At 42.7% G+C, this 20600-nt stretch overlaps 1 protein-coding gene across 1 annotated transcript; it reads right to left on the reverse strand.

Annotated features, from left to right (window-relative positions):
* Positions 1-573: 573 nt before the first annotated feature.
* Positions 574-20257, reverse strand: hdac10 (histone deacetylase 10; the record flags this gene model as incomplete). The annotated part of the gene is made up of 20 exons (XM_083663145.1): positions 574-2129; positions 2289-2448; positions 7116-7304; positions 7794-7875; positions 7990-8046; positions 11183-11268; positions 11426-11516; positions 13607-13874; positions 14088-14155; positions 14260-14366; positions 14482-14571; positions 15577-15636; positions 15729-15794; positions 16793-16919; positions 17745-17813; positions 17960-18064; positions 18263-18360; positions 19246-19342; positions 19954-20088; positions 20193-20257. The coding sequence occupies 20 exons, from the start codon at positions 20255-20257 to the stop codon at positions 2095-2097; spliced, it is 2055 nt and encodes a 684-aa protein (XP_083519271.1). The 3' UTR covers positions 574-2094.
* Positions 20258-20600: the final 343 nt, after the last annotated feature.

Here is a 20600-nt window from a genome sequence, read left to right on the forward strand (position 1 = left end):
TCTCATTGAAAGTTTCAGAATTTCTTATTAAAAATTAAATAATTCCTGTTGTTGTGGATCCCCTGGAATCCCATCAAGGACCCTGCAGTTTGTTGAATGTGAATTGGTTAAACTGTAAGGAAATGACAGCCCTATAATAACCCTGAGATATAGCCTACTATAGGCTACAGATGACCATTCTCTCAGTTAAACTTGGAATCAACAAAATCAAGTTTTCTTCCGGGGGCCTCCTGTTCACTCAAGCACCCCTGGGTGCCAAAGTAAAACCCATTTTGGAAACCATCATATTCCATAACCACTCATTAACCATTTAGTGAGCTGTAAACATCAGTGGCAACTTTGTAACAGGCTCCACTCAAAGCTTGTTGAAGTTTGACAAATCATTTGTTAATCATTTACAAATACCTACAGTGGGCTATTGAAAAGTGTTACACCTGGATAATAATCACAGCAACCAAAAAGCAACAGTTATCATACAACATTTAATTAGTTCAACCTACCATTAATTGGGTTATGATAGGCTATAGAGGCTACTGGTGAGTTTATTGGCATCACCTTACAGTACATGAAGCCTCTAAATATCAGAGTTGCCTGGCGCAATTTGCAGCCACCAAAACGCTGAAAATGCCACGTGCGGCTGAAGAATATTATTGGAGATATCTATCTGATATCTCCTATAAAAGCATAAAAAGTGAGATAGATGGGATTTGAAGCAGTGAACTCCACATCAAGCAGCATGTATATCACTCACTGAGCTAGAGCCAGAGACTGTCTTCATCAGCTTATTGATATCAGTGTTCAAAATACAGATGAGAAAGAAGCATCATTGCTGCCATCTTACTGATGCAGGGATTGAACCAACAACCTTCTAGACCAGTGGTTCTCAACTGGTGTAGCCTCAGGACCCACTATTTTCCTTGTCATGAAGTCGCGACCCAAATTTTTTTTTTTTTTAAACCACTCAAATTTATTGCACAAAAAATAGCGCATTCATTCAATACACAATGCCTTCATGCACTGTTATAAACCTCAAATGAACAAAGAAGTGCAACTAGGGCTAAAAACCAATTGAAATAAGGCAGACTTGAATTACAGGCCTATATGTTTTTAAATTTAAACAAGTCAAACTGGTCATGCTCAGAAAGTCTTATTTGAACTCTATGAAATATGAAATAAAAGGCAGACTTATCTTGAATTACATGCCTATATGTTTTTAAACAAGTTAATAATAATAATAATAATAATAATAATAAAATAACTTTAAGTCATAACTTTTAATTAAACTGGGGCCATGCTAATCCAGTTTCAATCATCTGAATTGAACTAAAATTAAATATGAAATGAAAAGGCAGACTTCTCTTGAATTACAGGCAGAGCATATGCTTCAGCTTGTTAAACAAGTACAACTGGTCAGGCTAATCCAGTTTCAATAATCTGAATTTAACTCAAATGAAATATGAAAAAAAATAAAAATAAAAATAAAAAATTTGGGCCAATGTCCGCGACCCAATCAAAACGGCCCCGCGACCCACCTTTGGGTCACGACCCACCAGTTGAGAAACGCTGTTCTAGACCACATCCATAGGCTATATTTATCTGGGTGAGCTACAGCCCACTTCCTCTGGCATAGAGTTGGGCATTGGGCAATATTATGGACGGAAAATCATATCTCTGTATTTTTAGGCTGAACGGTGATACACAATATGTCTGTATTTTATACAAGTGGGCTAAATGTTCAGTTGTAAGTCAAAGATCTAGTTGTGAGATCTAGGGCTGGGTGATATGAGCAAAATCAAATATCACAATATTTTTTATCAAATACCTCGATGTCGATATTGAGACAACATTGTAGGGATGACTATCGGTGCTTTCAGAAATTATTTACACAATGAGATTTTTGATCAATAATCATCAGTAATGTGGGTATAATGACTAAGTGGGTAAAGGCAAGTAATACAGCTTGGTAAGTTCATAAAATGACACCACTTCTTTACCTAGTTATCAATTATCTGTTAGTTAACTGTTAAATGGCAAAATACAAAAAAACAAGAAGAAGTTCTAACTGCTTTTAAAAGCTGAATTAGGAAAAGAGCTTCAATCCCTCTGGTCAGCCACTCCGCTTCCTGGTGCTGCTTTCAGGAGACAAAACACAAATTCCATATTATTCCTTTTTGTCCAGTTTAAATCATTTGTGGTGTTTTTTTTACAGCTTTGCTGTTGGTATAATATGGCATAATTGTAATTTGTTCAATGCTGCTATTATGATGCTCATTTTGTTGTGCTTCCACCTGTAGTCTGCAGTAGCTTCCAGTCAGCCTGCAGCCTGTGTCTCAGTCTCTCCAGAGACTGCACATCCTCTGGTAGAGGGGCTCCTAGGGGCCCCAGCGATGGGGCAGGGGTCCCCAGGAGAGAGGAGGCAGTGGGGCTGACTGATGCCTTCTCATCTTCCTGAACAAAAACAAAACAAACACAATAATATTGTGAAGGACTATACATTATTATAGTCCTTCTGCACAGTTAAGGCTAATCATATGCAGTACAGTTAAAGGAAAAATCCAACCCAAAACACTTTAAAGTATAAAAGTGCACTCAGTAGAGTGCAGATCTCCGCCAGGCTCCGCTACATATCCACTCAGGAGTAGTATAACCAAGCCTTACCATAACCTAACCGAAACCAAAACCCAACTGCAAAGGGCACCGCTCTGGGAAACACTATCTGATGGGGGAACAGACTTGGACACAACACCTGTCAGCACCGGCTCCCTGAGGGCGGAGTTAAACCTGCTTTTGGCTACTGTGTACCAGAGGAGTGAGGAGGAGTCAGACGCGGTCATTGTAATGACGCTATAAAACAATACACACCAATACACACACACACACACACACACACACACACACACACAATCTCCTCCAGGCATCGACCTGGCGGAGATGAAAACTGGACAGAAACGATGATTGATGGTGTGCCTTGCAGGCTATATATCATGTTGAGATATTTCCAGGTCAAATGGAGTTTGATAGCAGGAACATGTTTCACTATGTAAAACATCAACCGTAAACATCAGGTTTTGGTGTCAGTCCCAAAGAACATTCAAGAATACAGCGAGCAATCCATCATAGAAGAAGCAGATACCAACTTCTCCACCGAGAGTAGCTTCGATAGACTAGAATGCAACAGACCCTTCTCACGGGGGCCTTTTTGTGTCGAAAAGGCAGGGTAAACACAGGTGCAAGCAAAACACTAATGAGCGTTTCAAACTTCCATGATCGGAATTTGGAAACCCTCATTAGTGTTTTGCTTGCACCTGTGTTTATTCTGCCTTTTCGACACAACATGGCCCCCGTGAAAAGGGTCTATGAAACCACAAGACACATTGCCTTTAGAGCAAGGGGAGCAACAACAGACCCTTTTCACGGTGGCCATTTTGTGTCCAAAAGGCAGGATAAACACAGGTGTACCAAAACATTCATTAGGGTTTCCAACTTCCAGTCCATTTTGGTGTTACAGTGCTGGGGCCCTAATTAGTGAGTTGGTTGCACCTGTGTTTATCCTGCCTTTTAGACACAAAATGGCAGCTGTGAAAAGGGTCAACTCTCACTTCTTCTCTTGCTCTTAATGTGTTCTCTCTACTGCTCTCTCCATCTACACGTATAAACCACAGCTGAATAACACAAGTTCATAAGTTCACAAGTTGTCCAGTCATTCTGAGAAATGTTGGAAATGACTTTGTGAAGCAGAGGCAGACGAGGCAGGTTGTGGGAAAGTGGGTACACCAAAAAAAGTTAATTACACAACTCAAAAAGCAAATAAATTAAACACAACAATTCCTGGAATGCAAAAACGATTATATAAGACAGTGAAAGAGTATGTGAGGGTGTATTTATACTTTGAGCAAGGCTAATTTCAAGTAAGCAAAGCTACACTGGGTTAGCCATCCATCACAGAACATTGTGAGGTTAGTCTCTCCCCAGACTCAAATATTACGTTGAATCGCTGCGCTCCGCATTCTACATGAATGGGTCTGTACCACTTCACAGCCACTGCTGGGGTTTGAGGGCGCGTCTAGGGAGGGTGAAATTGAATGAGTGACAGGTCGTAGCGCCAATGAGAGAGTGGTTCGAAAAATGGGCTGTGCCTCCCTTGTTGTCTGATCGTAAAGTTGTTACTAATTGGGCAGGAGTAGACTGTATCCATCACTGGCATATGACTGGCCAAGTGAACGGTTCCCTCCCATTACCAGCCGGCTGGGGGGAAGCGTTCCAGACCCAGAGAGGCCATTTACACCTGGCGCTAACATGCGTTTTCTGTGATCAGATTGCAATCAGATTGTGTTTTATCACTTGAAATGCCAGGTGTAAACACCCCCAAAACGCATTGAAGAAGGATTGCAATCTGATCGGCCAAACCACCTCCGGAGGTGGTCAGGGATGCATTGTGTACACATTGAACACAAGTGTAAATGCAATGTGTCCTCTCAATCTGGATACAGCAACTTTATGTGGATTGAGAGGAGAACCATTTCTGCAATCTGATTGCAATCAGATTGCAGAAACCACATGTTAACGGCAGGTGTAAATGGCCTCAGAGAGAGCTCTGCAGCATGCAGTAACGTAGTGTATCAGCGTATAGAACTCTCATGGGTCTGGCGTCGAGACTATTGTGAGGTAAGCTCAGGTGTGAAGCAGCTACTATTACTACTACGTGTATTACTACTGTTACTACTGCAAAAACAGAAAAGACCAGTTTCCTGTATGCTGATCCTAAAGCTGATTTTCCACTAGAACTTGATACTACATTAGATGTTGTGAACTCAATGAAATACTTGGGCTACCACCTAAACTCATAGCTCAGTGGGGATGAGGCAGTAAAGAAAGCCTCCTCAAAGCCTTAGCCAGAAAAGGCCTATCTGCAGTCACATGACCTAGTCACGGTCTACAGTCACATGACCTAGTCATAGTCTACAGTCACATGACCTAGTCATGGTCTACAGTCACATGACCTAGTCATGGTCTACAGTCACATGACCTAGTCACGGTCTACAGTCACATGACCTAGTCATGGTCTACAGTCACATGACCTAGTCATGGTCTACAGTCACATGACCTAGTCATGGTCTACAGTCACATGACCTAGTCACGGTCTACAGTCACATGACCTAGTCACCGTCTACAGTCACATGACCTAGTCATGGTCTACAGTCACATGACCTAGTCATGGTCTACAGTCACATGACCTAGTCATGGTCTACAGTCACATGACCTAGTCACCGTCTACAGTCACATGACCTAGTCATGGTCTACAGTCACATGACCTAGTCATGGTCTACAGTCACATGACCTAGTCACCGTCTAGTCACATGACCTAGTCATGGTCTACAGTCACATGACCTAGTCATGGTCTACAGTCACATGACCTAGTCACGGTCTACAGTCACATGACCTAGTCACGGTCTACAGTCACATGACCTAGTCACGGTCTACAGTCACATGACCTAGTCACGGTCTACAGTCACATGACCTAGTCACGGTCTACAGTCACATGACCTAGTCACGGTCTACAGTCACATGACCTAGTCACGGTCTACAGTCACATGACCTAGTCACGGTCTACACTACTCTCATAAGGTCATGTCTTGAATACGGCGCAGTGCTCTTGGTGGGCTGCAAAAAGAAACAACAAGCCAAGTTGGAGGGAGTTCAAACACGTGCCTGTAAAATGATTCTAAGAAGAGTTGGCATGGCCTCACAAGTACTACCTTCAATTCAAAAGAGGAGGGTGGAGGCTGCTGTGAATTTGATAAGGCGCCATGCAGAAACCACAACATCCCCTGCATGACCTGTTTCCCACCAACTGTCAGAACATTAAAGTCGAAGTGAACCGGAGGCGAATGCAATAGCGCGAGCGTCGGAGACTCAAACAAATCTTATCTGAGATGACAGGGTTGAGAGGCGGACCATATGGTGTCGATGATTTGATTTGACAATTCTGGGGACTGGCTTTGGCATTGGCCAATCCGGGCGTGTTCCACCCCCAAATCGAGTGGGATTCAGCGTGTTGTCGTGCTACGCGAGTGGGATCCGCAGAGTACCAGGCAGCCAGCTGCTTCGGGCGGAACGAGCGGACAATCCGATGCATGGGTGCTGCCCGCCCCCCTGGAATCTCCGAGGGGCGACCCCTGGCAACCAGGCTTTCAGTCGCACGCCATTATTGCTATTGCGGTAAATACAATATTCCTGGAATGCGAGTTTTAACGAGACAGTTACATTTCTTTGCATTCTTAGACAGTACCGTTTTTTGTTTTTTGTTATGTTTCATACAATTGGCCATGTTAGTAGTTAGTTTATGGGATTTAGTGATTTCTTTTTTGCATACATTATTAAATAGGTGCACTGCATACCCAGGTATTTGAACTAAAAGAAAAGAAGTCATTTTTGGGTTCAGCTCGACTTTAAGAAACAAAAACAAACAGGCGCAGGAGTTAGGCTATTTTAATCAAGCATCTTAGAGCTTGTCAATTCTTTCTATGAAGCATGTGATGAGAAGTTAACATGTGTGTGTATCCTTGCCTCTTCTTTGATCAACTGTGCAGGAAGTCACCATTTAAATGTGGCCTCTTCTTTGATAAACATGTATGAAGTAACCCTTTACATTTATTTTACTGATCTATGTTTTTTTTTAATCATATTGAATATAAAATAATATAGTCTGACTTAACTATTTTCTTTCTTTTTTTCAAAAATATTTTTATTGCAAGGTATCAGTGATTTCACTCCACTTTGATACGTAAACACTAACAGGCAATCATTTCCCTTTTTTTTTTAAACAAGAAATACAAATAAATCAATAAAATACAACATTATTTGACTCTGAACTCTATTCCTAGTCTTCTTGTGTGTAAGCATATTTTTCTTTTCTTTTTTCTTTTCTTTTACTTTCTTTTCATGTCTTGTTTCAGGTGTACACAAATGTCCTTTTTATGTCCATGTTTTGTTTGAACAATGTTAACGTTACTGATGTAAAATTCTACTGCTTTTCCAGTCGACTCTACTGCAAGCATGAATGAATGAAAGTCAAAGTCAACAGAGGGTATTGTGATTCTGGTGTCCGACCTCACCTGCATGAGCACCAGTGTGCGCCCCTGTGCCAGGCCCTGCAGCAGGGCGCTTAGTTGTTGCCACACACTCTCACACACCCCGCTGTCTGGCATCCGCACCAGCACAACCAGATCAGGGTCGTACTCGTATCCTAGTGGCAGGAGGAGGGACAGCACCGCCTGTGTGAACCCTGCCACGTCACTGCAGCCCTGCAGGGGGAACGCACGCACGCACGCACACGCACAATTCACATCCCCGTTTAGCATTTATCCTAGATTCCATTGTATTGTCATTGATAATTTCACAAAAACACAAACACTCACACTCCCTGCAAGTAAACACACACACACACACACACACACACACACACACACACACACACACACACACACACACACACAATCACAATCACAATGTACAGTGATGGTGCAGAGCTTAATTGGTACATTCAGATTCAGATTAATTTATTAAGGACTGCAAAACAAAGTCGGCAGAATTTGCTTTCGGTACAGCAATTGTTATAGCACATGAATATTGTGTCAGCATGAGACATTACAGTACATAGACAGACATATGGCACCATGAATACAGAACATTCAACATATACATTGCTGGAGAGGTATACAGTGTATATGTTGAATGTTCTGTATTTATGTTGCCATATGTCTATCTATAAATCTATAAATAATTCACAATACCTTCCTCAGACACACAGGGACGTAATATTTGGGTTTCTGTCCCTCTGGCTCCTTACTGCAGAAATGCACTAGGAGTGTTTTCCTACAGAGACAATGGGAAGATTTGTGCCAGCATTTCATGCTGCCATTCATTGGGGAATGTGTCCATGTTATTTCCACTGAGTTTGATCACAAAGTCAGTTAGTGAGTGACTCACCCATCCTCTGCGACATGCGCGGGCGCCGCCCCGTCTCCAACGCACACCAGCAAAACCCTGTGTGTGCAGAGGAAGTCATAGTCATGCCAAAATGAGAGGACATTCTTCTTACTATTAGTGTAACATTTTATTTCCACCCCCCATTGGGGATATTGTCTTTATGCTTGTTTCACTTAAAGGAACCTTTGCACCCTGGGATACTTTTACACACTTAGATAGCATCAATTTGTGATTTCCTTTTGTTTCCCAGAATGATTTAGACTTTCTGTTCTGTGATGAGTAGGTGGAGGGTGGAGAGAGAGATAATCAGACGTTTTTCCAGAGAAGAATTGTGCAAGAGAACAGTGCCATGGTTGTTCTGTCAATGAGGGTGTTGTATTTAGAGTTGGTGTATTTGCACTGCATTGTGGACTATTGAAGCTACAGCTTTTCTATCATGCCTTTTTCCCTATATGATTATTGAACGTCCATGCAAAATGGTGGCCCTAGAAAGAAGCCCTTGGGGCCCTATCCTCGTGCAAGCGCTGTTTGCTTTTTGTGCTTGCGGTGTCGGTTTGCGCGCCCTAACACGTGTCTTATGCTATCGTCCACCTCGCGCGGGGGTCTCATTTGTCACAGATCCGTGTGAAAGGAGCGTCTCGGGAGCGCGCGTAGCTCAGCCAATTGGCTACATGCACAACTTCTTTACTTCCTGAAATTAGTACAGCTTCTTTATTTCCTGTCCTACACTATTGGATGAACTGATTCATCAGGTGTGCCTGATCATTGTTGTGACTGCAGCACACCTGACATTAATCACTTCATCCAATAGTGATGACAGGAAATAAAGAAGCTGTACTAATTTCAGGAAGTAGTGGAGTTGCGCATGTAGCCCATTGTGGTCATACGTACACCGCCACCCGGGTCACATCTAGATGACTCCTGAATTCCAGGGCATGTCTGAAAGGGGCTTCAGGCAGCTGCATGCGACAATTACTAATAGCAGGTGTGTGTGTGTGTGTGTGTGTGTGTGTGTGTGTGTGTCAGTGTGTGTGTGTGTGTGTGTGTGTGTGTGTGTGTGTCAGTGTGTGTGTGTGTGTGTGTGTGTGTGTGTGTGTGTGTGTGTGTGTGTGTGTGTGTGTGTGTGTGTGTGTGTGTCAGCCATCTCAGCCATAATAGGCAGTCTCTTTATCTGGAGAAGGCGATGCTTTGTATATCCTTGAGTGCTAAACATGCTTACATATGTTAGTTTGCATACATTATATTTAAGTCATCATCTTGCTGCAATGTATTTTCCTGTGCTTAAGAAGTACATGCATCAGTGTCTGGTTCAATATAAATGTACTGTACTGCGGCCTTCTTCTAAAATGTTTGGGTCTGTAATATTTGCTGTACTCTAGATCCAAATAAAAGTATTTAAATGTGTGTGTGTGTGTGTGTGTGTGTGTGTGTGTGTGTGTGTGTGTGTGCGTGCGTGAGAGATTTGAGATGTCCAAATTATGCATGGAGATTACAGCATGCATCGCGCAAATTAATTCAAATGAATTTGCAGAAACAGTTAAATGGCATTCCTAGAATGAAGAGACAACACCTGTTTGATATTCCCTTGAGAGCACATTGAAAAAGAACATGATTTGGGTGATTTATGTGGAAATTGTGAGGTGAAAATGTTTTGATTATGATCGATACTACAAATATGTGTCGGGTTCTGTATAACGCGAACGGTATAAAGGGGAGTGAGAGAGGGAATCTGACTGGTTTGATTGATGTAACGCCCAGAGTCTGGGTGTTACATCACTCAGACCAATCAGTGTGGCCTGCATAATTCTTGCTATAAGCATGCCCATTATATCCTTTAGTGCCAAGCACACAGGCATTTTGCAGTGCATGGAGAATAGCAGAGCGCTTGGGCATGCCTCCAAATTGCGCTAATTAGCCCTTGTATGATGATAGGGCCCTTGGTCTTTGATTCTGAGGGGCTGATCCCAACAGCTGTTTTGTAATAGTGTTGTGTTTCAGGGTGGACTGTTTGTAATAGTGTTGTGTTTCAGGGTGGATTGTTTGTAACAGTGTTGTGTTTCAGGGTGGATTGTTTGTAACAGTGTTGTGTTTCATGGACTGTTTCAGGGTGGATTGTTTGTAACAGTGTTGTGTTTCAGGGTGGATTGTTTGTAACAGTGTTGTGTTTCAGGGTGGATTGTTTGTAACAGTGTTGTGTTTCATGGACTGTTTCAGGGTGGATTGTTTGTAACAGTGTTGTGTTTCAGGGTGGATTGTTTGTAATAGTGTTGTGTTTCAGGGTGGAATATTTGTAACAGTGTTGTGTTTCAGGGTGGATTGTTTGTAACAGTGTTGTGTTTCAGGGTGGATTGTTTGTAACAGTGTTGTGTTCCAGGGTGGATTGTTTGTAACAGTGTTGTGTTTCAGGGTGGATTGTTTGTAACAGTGTTGTGTTTCAGGGTGGATTGTTTGTAACAGTGTTGTGTTTCAGGGTGGATTGTTTTTGTAACAGTGTTGTGTTTCAGGGTGGATTGTTTTTGTAACAGTGTTGTGTTTCAGGGTGGATTGTTTGTAACAGTGTTGTGTTTCAGGGTGGATTGTTTTTGTAACAGTGTTGTGTTTCAGGGTGGATAGTTTGTAACAGTGTTGTTTCAGGGTGGATTGTTTTTGGAACAGTGTTGTGTTTCAGGGTGGATTGTTTGTAACAGTGTTGTGTTTCAGGGTGGATTGTTTTTGTAACAGTGTTGTGTTTCAGGGTGGATTGTTTGTAACAGTGTTGTGTTTCAGGGTGGATTGTTTTTGTAACAGTGTTGTGTTTCAGGGTGGATTGTAAGTGTTGTGTTTCAGGGTGGATTGTTTGTAACAGTGTTGTTTCAGGGTGGATTGTTTTTGTAACAGTGTTGTGTTTCAGGGTGGATTGTAAGTGTTGTGTTTCAGGGTGGATTGTAAGTGTTGTGTTTCAGGGTGGATTGTTTGTAACAGTGTTGTTTCAGGGTGGATTGTTTTTGTAACAGTGTTGTGTTTCAGGGTGGATTGTTTTTGTAACAGTGTTGTGTTTCAGGGTGGATAGTTTGTAACAGTGTTGTGTTTCAGGGTGGATTGTTTTTGTAACAGTGTTGTGTTTCAGGGTGGATTGTTTGCTTTAAGGACACTAGCAGGACAAATAGATGAATGAGCTTTTACAGGTGTCATGAAACGTGCTGTAACGTTATACCGGTTGGTGAGTGAAGCTGGAGCATGCTGAAGGGCACACATCGTTGCCATGGAGACATCACGGACCAGTACCAAGCCATTGCGGATCTGCCGGGCAGTGATTTGATATGAGATTAGGTTTGCAGCAACATGTAGGGCAAGTGAGCCAAAGCAATTACAGTGTATTCCAGTATAAGATGACTATCACAGCACAGCACTCCAGACGACAACATCAACAAACCAGCAATATCCTGACTGACTGTACCTCCTTTTTCTCCATCTTCTCCAAGAGGGCAATGAGACTGCAAAGGGTTGTGAGAGCATCCTTGTCCTCCGAGTCTTTGAAGAAGTTCGCCCTTTTTGTGGAAAAACAAACAATGTTATCCTTAATGAAACAAATCAAAATTCAAAAATCAATCAATAGACAAATACGTCATCTTGTTTATTAGTCCCTGCTCTTCTATTCTAGGCACTGATGATTTGACTTTATTTTTAGGGGTGTTTTTAGCCGCACATCTTTTAATCGAGATCGATCATTTTTGTCAAATTGACTATGTACGGGTTCTATCGTGTCCTGAGTGTGTCTTGACTGTCCTGTTGTGTGTGTGTTTTTTTTTTATCTTGTTGAGTTGTGCTGTTATGCCACAATGAATTCCTGTGTCCTTGTAATGCATTTGGCAAAACAAGTGTTTCTGATTCTGATACATAGACGAATAGATACATAGATAGACAAATAGATACATAGACAAATAGAGATACATAGATAGACAGATAGACAAATAGACAGACAGGCAGGCACGTGTGTGAGCAGAATGTGGTCAGCCACAGCTACGCCATTTTACGTTCGATCACGCGGAATCTTTCAGGAAGTGTAAAGAGCACCCCTGCGGGTGACCTAACAGAGCTGGATTTTTCAATTAGGTAATTAGGGTTGACTAAATGTGCAAAAATGGCGAATAGTGGCCAAAATGAGTCAACACAGGTTCAGCACCGTGGAGAGCTCCGTTCATTAGCTACTGATGGAGCACACCTGAGCGCAGTTGGAATCAGCCAGTTGAAGGAGACTGAAAGCCCTCTGGGGAGAGAGAGGAGAGGCTGCATGCCAACTCTGTGAGTGAGGCCTGACTAAATGGCCAGTGACCGTGTGCTCAAACAGACCCTTCTCACGGGGGCCATTTTGTGTCAAAAAGGCAGGGTAAACACAGGTGTAAACAAAACACTAATGAGGGTTTCCAACTTTGTTGGAAACTTTGGTTTCCAATTGGGACGGCATTAGCTCGGGAGGTAGAGCAGGTCGGCCAATGACTCAAGGGTTGGCGGTTCGAATCCCGCTCCCTCCCAGCTGTTGTCGTTGTGTCCTTGGGCAAGACACTTAACCCTCATTGCCTCGTATGAATGGGTATGAATGTCTATGAATGTTGGTGGTGGTCGGAGGGGCCGTAGGCGCGAAATGGCTGCCACGCTTCCGTCAGTCTTCCCCAGGGCAGCTGTGGCTACATCACCCGTAGCTTACCACCACTGGTACAAATGGTGTGAATGAATAATGATTCCTGTGAAGCGCTTTGGGTGTCTAGAAAAGCGCTATATAAATCCAATCATTATTATTATTTATTATTAACTTCCAGGGCCGTTTCTCAATAAGCGGTATTGTGTGTTCTTGTGTCCTTGTGAAACGTCATCAGTCGCAGCCCAAGTACTGTTCCAATACAAAGTTCACATTTCGCCAAGAACGCTTAAAATTCCCGGATGTGTTCTCGACACGCCCACCTTACCGAGGATGCTCTGGTTGGTGACTTGTGTCAACTTGGCAAGGCAGATATCCCAGCATGCATTTCGGCATAAGCAGAGGCAGAACGCAGCAGAGAAGACGCCATAAGCTCTGGAAAGTTTTTTTACAATTTAAAGTTTTATTTCATCACTAAATTAATTTCTGATGACTTTTGATGCCTACAAGCAGGGTAGTAGGTTTCAATAAGTGCCACTTCACGAACATTTATGGCGAAAAATGGCAAAGAGTTAATTTGTGTAGTACTGCAGGCGGCCTCTGCGCTGGTATTGCGCAATACCCTCAAGGACGCATCGTCTCAAACTGCCAACAGTGTCATGTGTGCTTGTGACCTAGCAAGTTCATTCTTCCAAGAACGACCAGCAAGAACGTTCTCCCCAAGAACCCAAGAACAAGAATGCATTCTGGGTATTGAGAAACGGCCCAGGATTGGAATTTGGAAACCTTCATTAGTGTTTTGCTTGCACCTGTGTTTATTCTGCCTTTTCCACACAAAATGGCCCCCGTGAAAAGGGTCTATCAGAACTATACTAAGAATGCAATGCAGTCTGTGTGTGAGAGAATGTGTGATGGCTGCGCAGATTAATGGCGGAACTTGCGATGCTGCGCAGCCCGATACACTGAAAAAGCCTTCGTCATGAAGCATAGATAGAACTATACCTGAGTTCACCAAGCACAAACGGACTGGGATCATCTGATGAGCTGAAGCGTTTACACCCGTCTGGGAAAGCCACACCTTCAGGCAAGGCCAAAGCAGTGTGGACAGGAGGAGCAAGACGTTTAGGAGGCTTCGCCCACACCGCTGCCTCTGTGCTCATCTCCTCGTTCTCCTGCTCCTCCTGGTCTTCAACCTCGTCGCGCTCTTCTTCATCCTTGTGTTCAGCTGCTTTCGAGAGTGTGGTGCTGAGATCAGAGGTGGGTCGATCAGCTGGAGGAGGGAAGGTTTTAAACATTTTAAACGGTGAAGATGAAAGTGAGGGGATAATATATTGCTAGCAGGCTCTGGCTAGCACAAGAGTCAGTTTGTTTGGTTGAGATGATCTATATGACATAACATGATATGACTGATGACATTAATGTGGAATCTGTTATTAATAGTGTATTGAATGAGAGGGAATAAGTCAATAGTAGGGTTGTATACCTGCATGCTTGAGACAGGACCAATACTGCTTGTGCGCTGATCGGGCACAGTGGATGGACTCCAGCGCACTGAAGTACACGAGGAAAGCGAAAGAGAGATTCACTGCTAAATAAGTTGAGGTTCACACTTGTTATTAAAAGGCATATACATTTGATTGACAGTCGGGGCAGACCTTTCACAGGGACCGCCCAGTTCTATAGGTCGAGGGACGGGATCTCCAAGCAAGGTTTGGACTGTCTGACACACAGACTGGGCGAGGGACGTCAAGTTGTACCCTCCCTAGAAAACATTCGGACACCACAGAAAGAAAACGAGGCAAGTGTATAAGCTATTTGTTCTCATGTTTTATGTGGATTTAAGTCTAACGTCCAGAAGGGCGGGCGATGACACTGACCTCCAGGACAGCACACAGTTTGCCTCCTGCCAGGTTCATCAAGAGGTGAGTGAGGTGGGCAAAGACGTCTGGGGTGGCACACATTTTACCCTGGCAACAAAGACAACAACACAGTCACTTTAATCAACCAGTTAAATTTAAATTTAACATTTTTTTAATTAATTTCGTCCCAGTGACATTGCTGCAGACACTTTGACAATTTGCATAGTTTTATAGGGACACACTAGTATACATGGTGCAAGGTGGGAAGGACCTCACATGCAGTGCAAAGGGTCGGTGTAAGCTAAGCTATAACCACAACCAGATGTGTGTGACTAATAAGTCAACTTTGCTTGAGTCTCAACAAGTCTCAAGTCATGAGGTGCAACTCTCCAGTCAAGTCCATAACACCAAGTCTCACTCTGTATGTAGAACACCAAGTCAAATCAGAACAAATACAACATCCACTATCCATTTAATATCTTAAAGAACATGAAATATTTTTAGGACAATGCAATATGGTTGTAGGATACAAACTTGGTAAGAGCATCTTTCTTTAATTGGTTTAAATTGGTCTTTAACTTCAAGAAATTAAATCGTTCCATACAAATTCAGAAAGCAGATTTTAAAGTCAGTCTCGTCTGCTGGAACAAATCGCATCATTTTCAATCTAATAACTTGCAAATACACAAGATCTCTTGTCAAGACGTTAGAAACCTTTTCTAGTCAAGACAAGTCACAAGTCAAGCAATTCAGAAACTTTTTTAGGGGGGCATTTTGCCTTTATTAGATAGGACAGTAGGCAGAGAGGAAAGGTGGGGAGAGAGAGGGGATGACATGCGTCAAAGGACGATGGGTGGGATTTGAACCCGGGTCGGCCGCACGAAGGACTAAGCATTTGTGGTACGCGTTCTACCAGGTGAGCCACCAGGGACCAGGTGGACGCCCAAAGCAATTCAAATGGTGACTGATTCTGACACGAGTCCAAGTCACAAGACCCAAGTCGGATTTCATATACATACATTCAGCATACACAACTAACTAAATAACTTGGCACAGTACTTCCATTACATTTCAAGCTTCATTGTACAGCACTGGTTATATTCAGTATCTTACCTCTGGGTCACCAATCGCTGAGTCAAAGCCCGCTGACACCAGGACCAAGTCTGGGCCAAACTGTAAGAAGAATCATGTGTTCAGTTAAATAACATCAAACATATAAAGTAACTCTTAGATCTATTTTCAAAAAGGTTGGTTTCCTGGCTCACCTCGTACGCAGCAGGCAGCAGCACATGAAAGAAGGCCGCTAGATAGTCACTGTTCTCCATTCCCACCTAAACATGGATATGAGGCCTCATCATTAATGTTCGAAAAACAAAGCAGTTCATGCACACGTAACTCACAACCATCACACGCACACACACACACACACACACACACACACACACACACACACACACAATTTAATTTCTTTATTTGGATTTCCGATTATGGACATCAAAATCCAAATGTATCAGAGTCAAAATGCAATGCAAAGAGGAACATGACCACAACATAAGCACACCAGCAAGCTACAAAACATTTATGGATAGAGGTGACAGCATCTATTGCGATTTAATGATATATATATATATACAGTACATATATATATACATATATATACATATATATACATATATATACATATAGATATATATATATAGATATATATACTGTATGTGTAAGGGATAATGGATAGTGAGCCGGTGATTACTGGCGAAATAATGACCGACAGGTGATATTGAGCCCGACGCGCAGCGGAGGGCTTAATCATTCACCTGAAGGTCATTATTTCCAGTAATCACCGGCTCACTATACATTATCCCGCTTAGAACACGGCCTACAACTAAATCATTCAATAATCTGACAAAAATAATTATTCAAATAGATTTTTTAATAGCGTTTTCAACGACAAAGCGGTTTCATTCATAATTGGCACACAAGACACCACAGCTGCAACTGGTTGGCCTAATTAGTAGTGTCTTGCTGACAAAAGGCTTTTATCAACTGATTAATCCAGGTGTGGCAGAGCAGCGGTCGGTTGTCGAGAAATAATGACCGGTGAATCTTGTTGATTGACCAATCAGAATCGAGTATTCAAGAGAGCCGTGTTCTAAATATATATATATATATATATAAAATATATTCCGTACTGTTTTTACCCACCATATTCTTTGATAGAATGATGGCATTGAGGATACAGTCCAGCAACAACTTATATAAACAAGAACCAAATAACTGGCATTTTTTTTTATGATAATTACATTGCAGGTGTAATTTGGTGTCGTTTTACCTTGTTCCATGGGACATTAATATTGAATCCAGCCCCTTTGTCCTTGCCGACGCTGTCATAGTCCGATTCCTTAAGATTGGGCCAGAAGTTCTGATGCTCGTACCGGTGCCACGAGAAGTAGAGCACACTGGGAAATGTAGTGAACACAAGTTGAGATGCGAGTAGGCAAAGAAAACCACCACCACCGCCACACACGACTGAGACTCCATAGAGAGACGCTAACACCAAACATGGATCCTAATTGTGATCGCTGTCAAACAACCCCAGCCACTTTATCACATATGTTTTGGCTTTGCCCAAAATTAGTAGATTTTTGGCATTCCATATTTAAAAAAAAATCTGATATACTGGAAATATCCATTGAACCTCTTGCCATAATTGCAATCTTTGGTGTGGTCCCGCGTGATCTCTCCCTCAACCAATGCAGTAAAAAGATGATAGCGTTTGGTACACTTCTGGCTAGAAGACTTGTACTCCTTAAATGGAAAGACAAGTTTCCTCCAACTTTCAATCACTGGGTCAGAGATCTTATGTATCATCTAACCCTAGAAAAAATCCGATACGCTACAAGGGGTTGTGCTCTCGACTTTTATACCATCTGGCAGCCAGTCCTGGACCAGGTAGAGAAAATGGACGCTTCAAGCATTTCAAATGTATAGATTTACCCCCCCCCCCCCCCCCCTCATATTTATTTTCATTAATCTGTTTTTGTTGTTGTTGTTGTGTGTGTGTGTTTTTTCTTTCTCTTTTCTTTTTCTTTTATGTGTCTTTGTGTATTGATATACTGTGATGTATGACATGATGTATGTGGTGTAATAGGCTAGGGGTTCTCGTGGGATGGGTTTTTGTTTAAAAGTGTCAAGTGTATTTAAATCTGTATTTTGTATTTTGTATGATATACAGAAAACGAATAAAAAAACTTTGAACAAAAAAAAGAATTAGAGACGCTCACCTTGGATCATCCTCAAAGCAGTACTGCACCCCTTGGCCATGATGCACGTCCCAGTCAACTATCAGCACCCTAAGAAAAGGACAAAAAAACTAAACGTGTACAAATATATAGAGGGTGAAACTGAGCAACTTCTCTGATAGAAATGTATTTAATAAGCAAGTGTAGACAGTGTTTTGGATTTTTGTTGTTTTTAATTAGTTAGTTTTTCATATTACCTTTTAGTCTCATATTTTTGCTTGGCATATTGAGCTGCTATGGCCACGTTGTTGAACACACAGAAACCATTGGCAGCACTGTGCTGGCTGTGGTGTCCTGGCGGCCTATCAGCGAGGTCAGAGAAGAGACGTCAGAAGCTGTTAACCAATCACTGAACACTGTTAACCCAACTGAACACTGTTAACCCATCACTGAACACTGTTAACCCATCACTGAACAGAGCAACATGCTCTCATGCAGACTCACTCAGTATAAAGATAAACGCACAATCATCATGGGATATTGTTGCGTTGGCCTCTCACCTGACCAGAGCCATGCCATTCCGCACCCTCCCAGTCATAACATTGTCCACCAGTTGCAGTGTGGCTCCTATGGCCAGCTTGGCACAGTGATAGATGTTCTAGGACAGGAAAATGGATGGAGGGTGTGTTAGATGCAGTGGGGCGGGCGCAGGGGGAAGACCAGCTATGGGGCCGTTTTGTATCTGCTCATTCGTAGCATTGGTGCCATTAGCTAGGGTTTTGCGATGTCTATCAAATTGGCATATGACGATGTCCACAGTGTAGCTTTGGCAGCTAAAATATAAATCTCCTATTTAGATACTTCAGAATTAATTAATTCATTGTGTAATTGTCCGGTATATGTATGGGGCAGAGCGAGCAATAAGGAAAGACAATTCGTTTTTATTGTCTTAATTGTTTTCTAAAATTTGGAGCAATTTACACCAACTAGCGCTCGATTCATAGGCTCGCACACCGAGCGCTCACCTTGGCTCGCTACTCGCCCGCCCTGCAGCTCGCTGAGCTGGCCCTGCAGCTCGCATACGAAGCTTGGCCGCTGCGCAGCCTCACCCGCAGCAGCGAGCTCCGTGGCCTCGACTGCACTATTGGCATGTGCAGCGCACATTTGCCCAACTTTGCATCAATGATGATGACATCACTCACTGATGACATCACAATTGCTCGAGTGACGACCAGACATTGTGACATCATCAGTGACATTACAATTGCAGATCAATTGCAGACAGAGCCCTATCATTGATAACATCGAGTGCTCGAGTGACATCACTGATGATGTCATAGACGTGATGACATCACTATTGCTCGAGTGATATCACGGATGATGTCGTAGACATTGTGACATACTCAGTGAGTGACATCACTGATGATGTCATAGACACAATTGCTCGAGTGTAACCAAAAATGTGACCAAAATTCACATACTTCCTTTTATATAAAAAGGATGAACTGAACAAATGAAAATAGGATATCAGCGGAGCACTGACTGGGTGGAAATAGACGTCACCATACTGCTGAGTGAATTCCATGAGGTCCTCCAGACTCATGTAAGGCGTCTTCTTCACTGCCTCCAGGTACTCCTCACTGTTGGGGGAGGCAAGGGACATGTACCATTGAAATGAATGGTAATGTATGTGTGTGTGTGTGTGTGTGTGTGTGTGTGTGTGTGTGTGTGTGTGTGTGTGTGTGTTGTCAAACAAAACTAAAATATTTCATATCCATATCTCATTTTGTGTTTTAAATAAAATTGCTTGTTATAATTAATTACATTTTTGTAGATATCCCAAAATCACCTTATCGTCACAATATAATTCCAATGAAAGAGGATAAATGGCAATATTGATTTATTGCCCAGGCCTAGCAATCTAATTTCACATTTTAGACATATCTTGAGTAAATAACTGAACGGGTTTTGATGCTCAGTGTTTACATCAGAAAAGTGTGTGCGTGTGTGTGTGTGTGTGTGTGTGTGAGAGAGAGAGAGAGAGAGAGAGAGAGAGAGAGAGAGAGAGAGAGAGAGAGAGAGAGAGAGAGAGAGAGAGAGAGACACACACACACACACACACACACACACACACAAACACACACACACACACAGTCACACACACACACACACACACACACACACACACAACAGACAGACAGACAGACAGACACACACACACACACACAGACAGACAGACAGACAGTCTGACCTGTGGACCAGCAGGATGTCTGCATCAGTCGCCTCTCGGACAGGTATGGAGACACAGCGGTCCGCCAGTCCATTCCTGACCAAGGCTTCATGACTCACTATCAGACGCTCAGGGACCTCGATCTTACATGCTGGGCTGCAGCAAGAGGCAGGTTCAAAAAGTACTTTAAAACAAGCCTAGTAGGTGTAGGCGTTACACAACATCTGGCATACACTGAACTGTCATATACATGTACTTACTCAACCCAGAGAAGTTTGTACTTGGTCATCTGCTCATCATATATCAATGCTGTTCCCATCGTCATCCCAATACAGTTAGTAGCACTCACTGGAAAACGGCCTGTTAACGCACTGCAATAGGACTTGCTGTAGTGAACGAAAGCCGCTCAAAAACCGCTCAAACGCTCCCAAATGTTTTAAAACTACAAAGCATAGCAGACCGTTCTTTTACGTGTGGGGGCAGACATGTTTGTTTTGCCCCAAGTCCCGCCCTACTCTGCCTCTGATTGGGTTGAATTTGGGATTTAGAGGAGGTTCTTACACGGCTCTGGAGGTTGGGTTTCGGCATGAGGAGTGATGATTGGCTGGGTTAGGCATGACGAGTGACGATTGGTTAAGGTTCGGTATCTTGTTAAGCCAATCAGGGGC

The sequence above is a fragment of the Poromitra crassiceps genome (genome assembly GCF_964638095.1).
Source record: "Poromitra crassiceps genome assembly, chromosome: 30".
NCBI lineage: Eukaryota > Metazoa > Chordata > Actinopteri > Beryciformes > Melamphaidae > Poromitra > Poromitra crassiceps.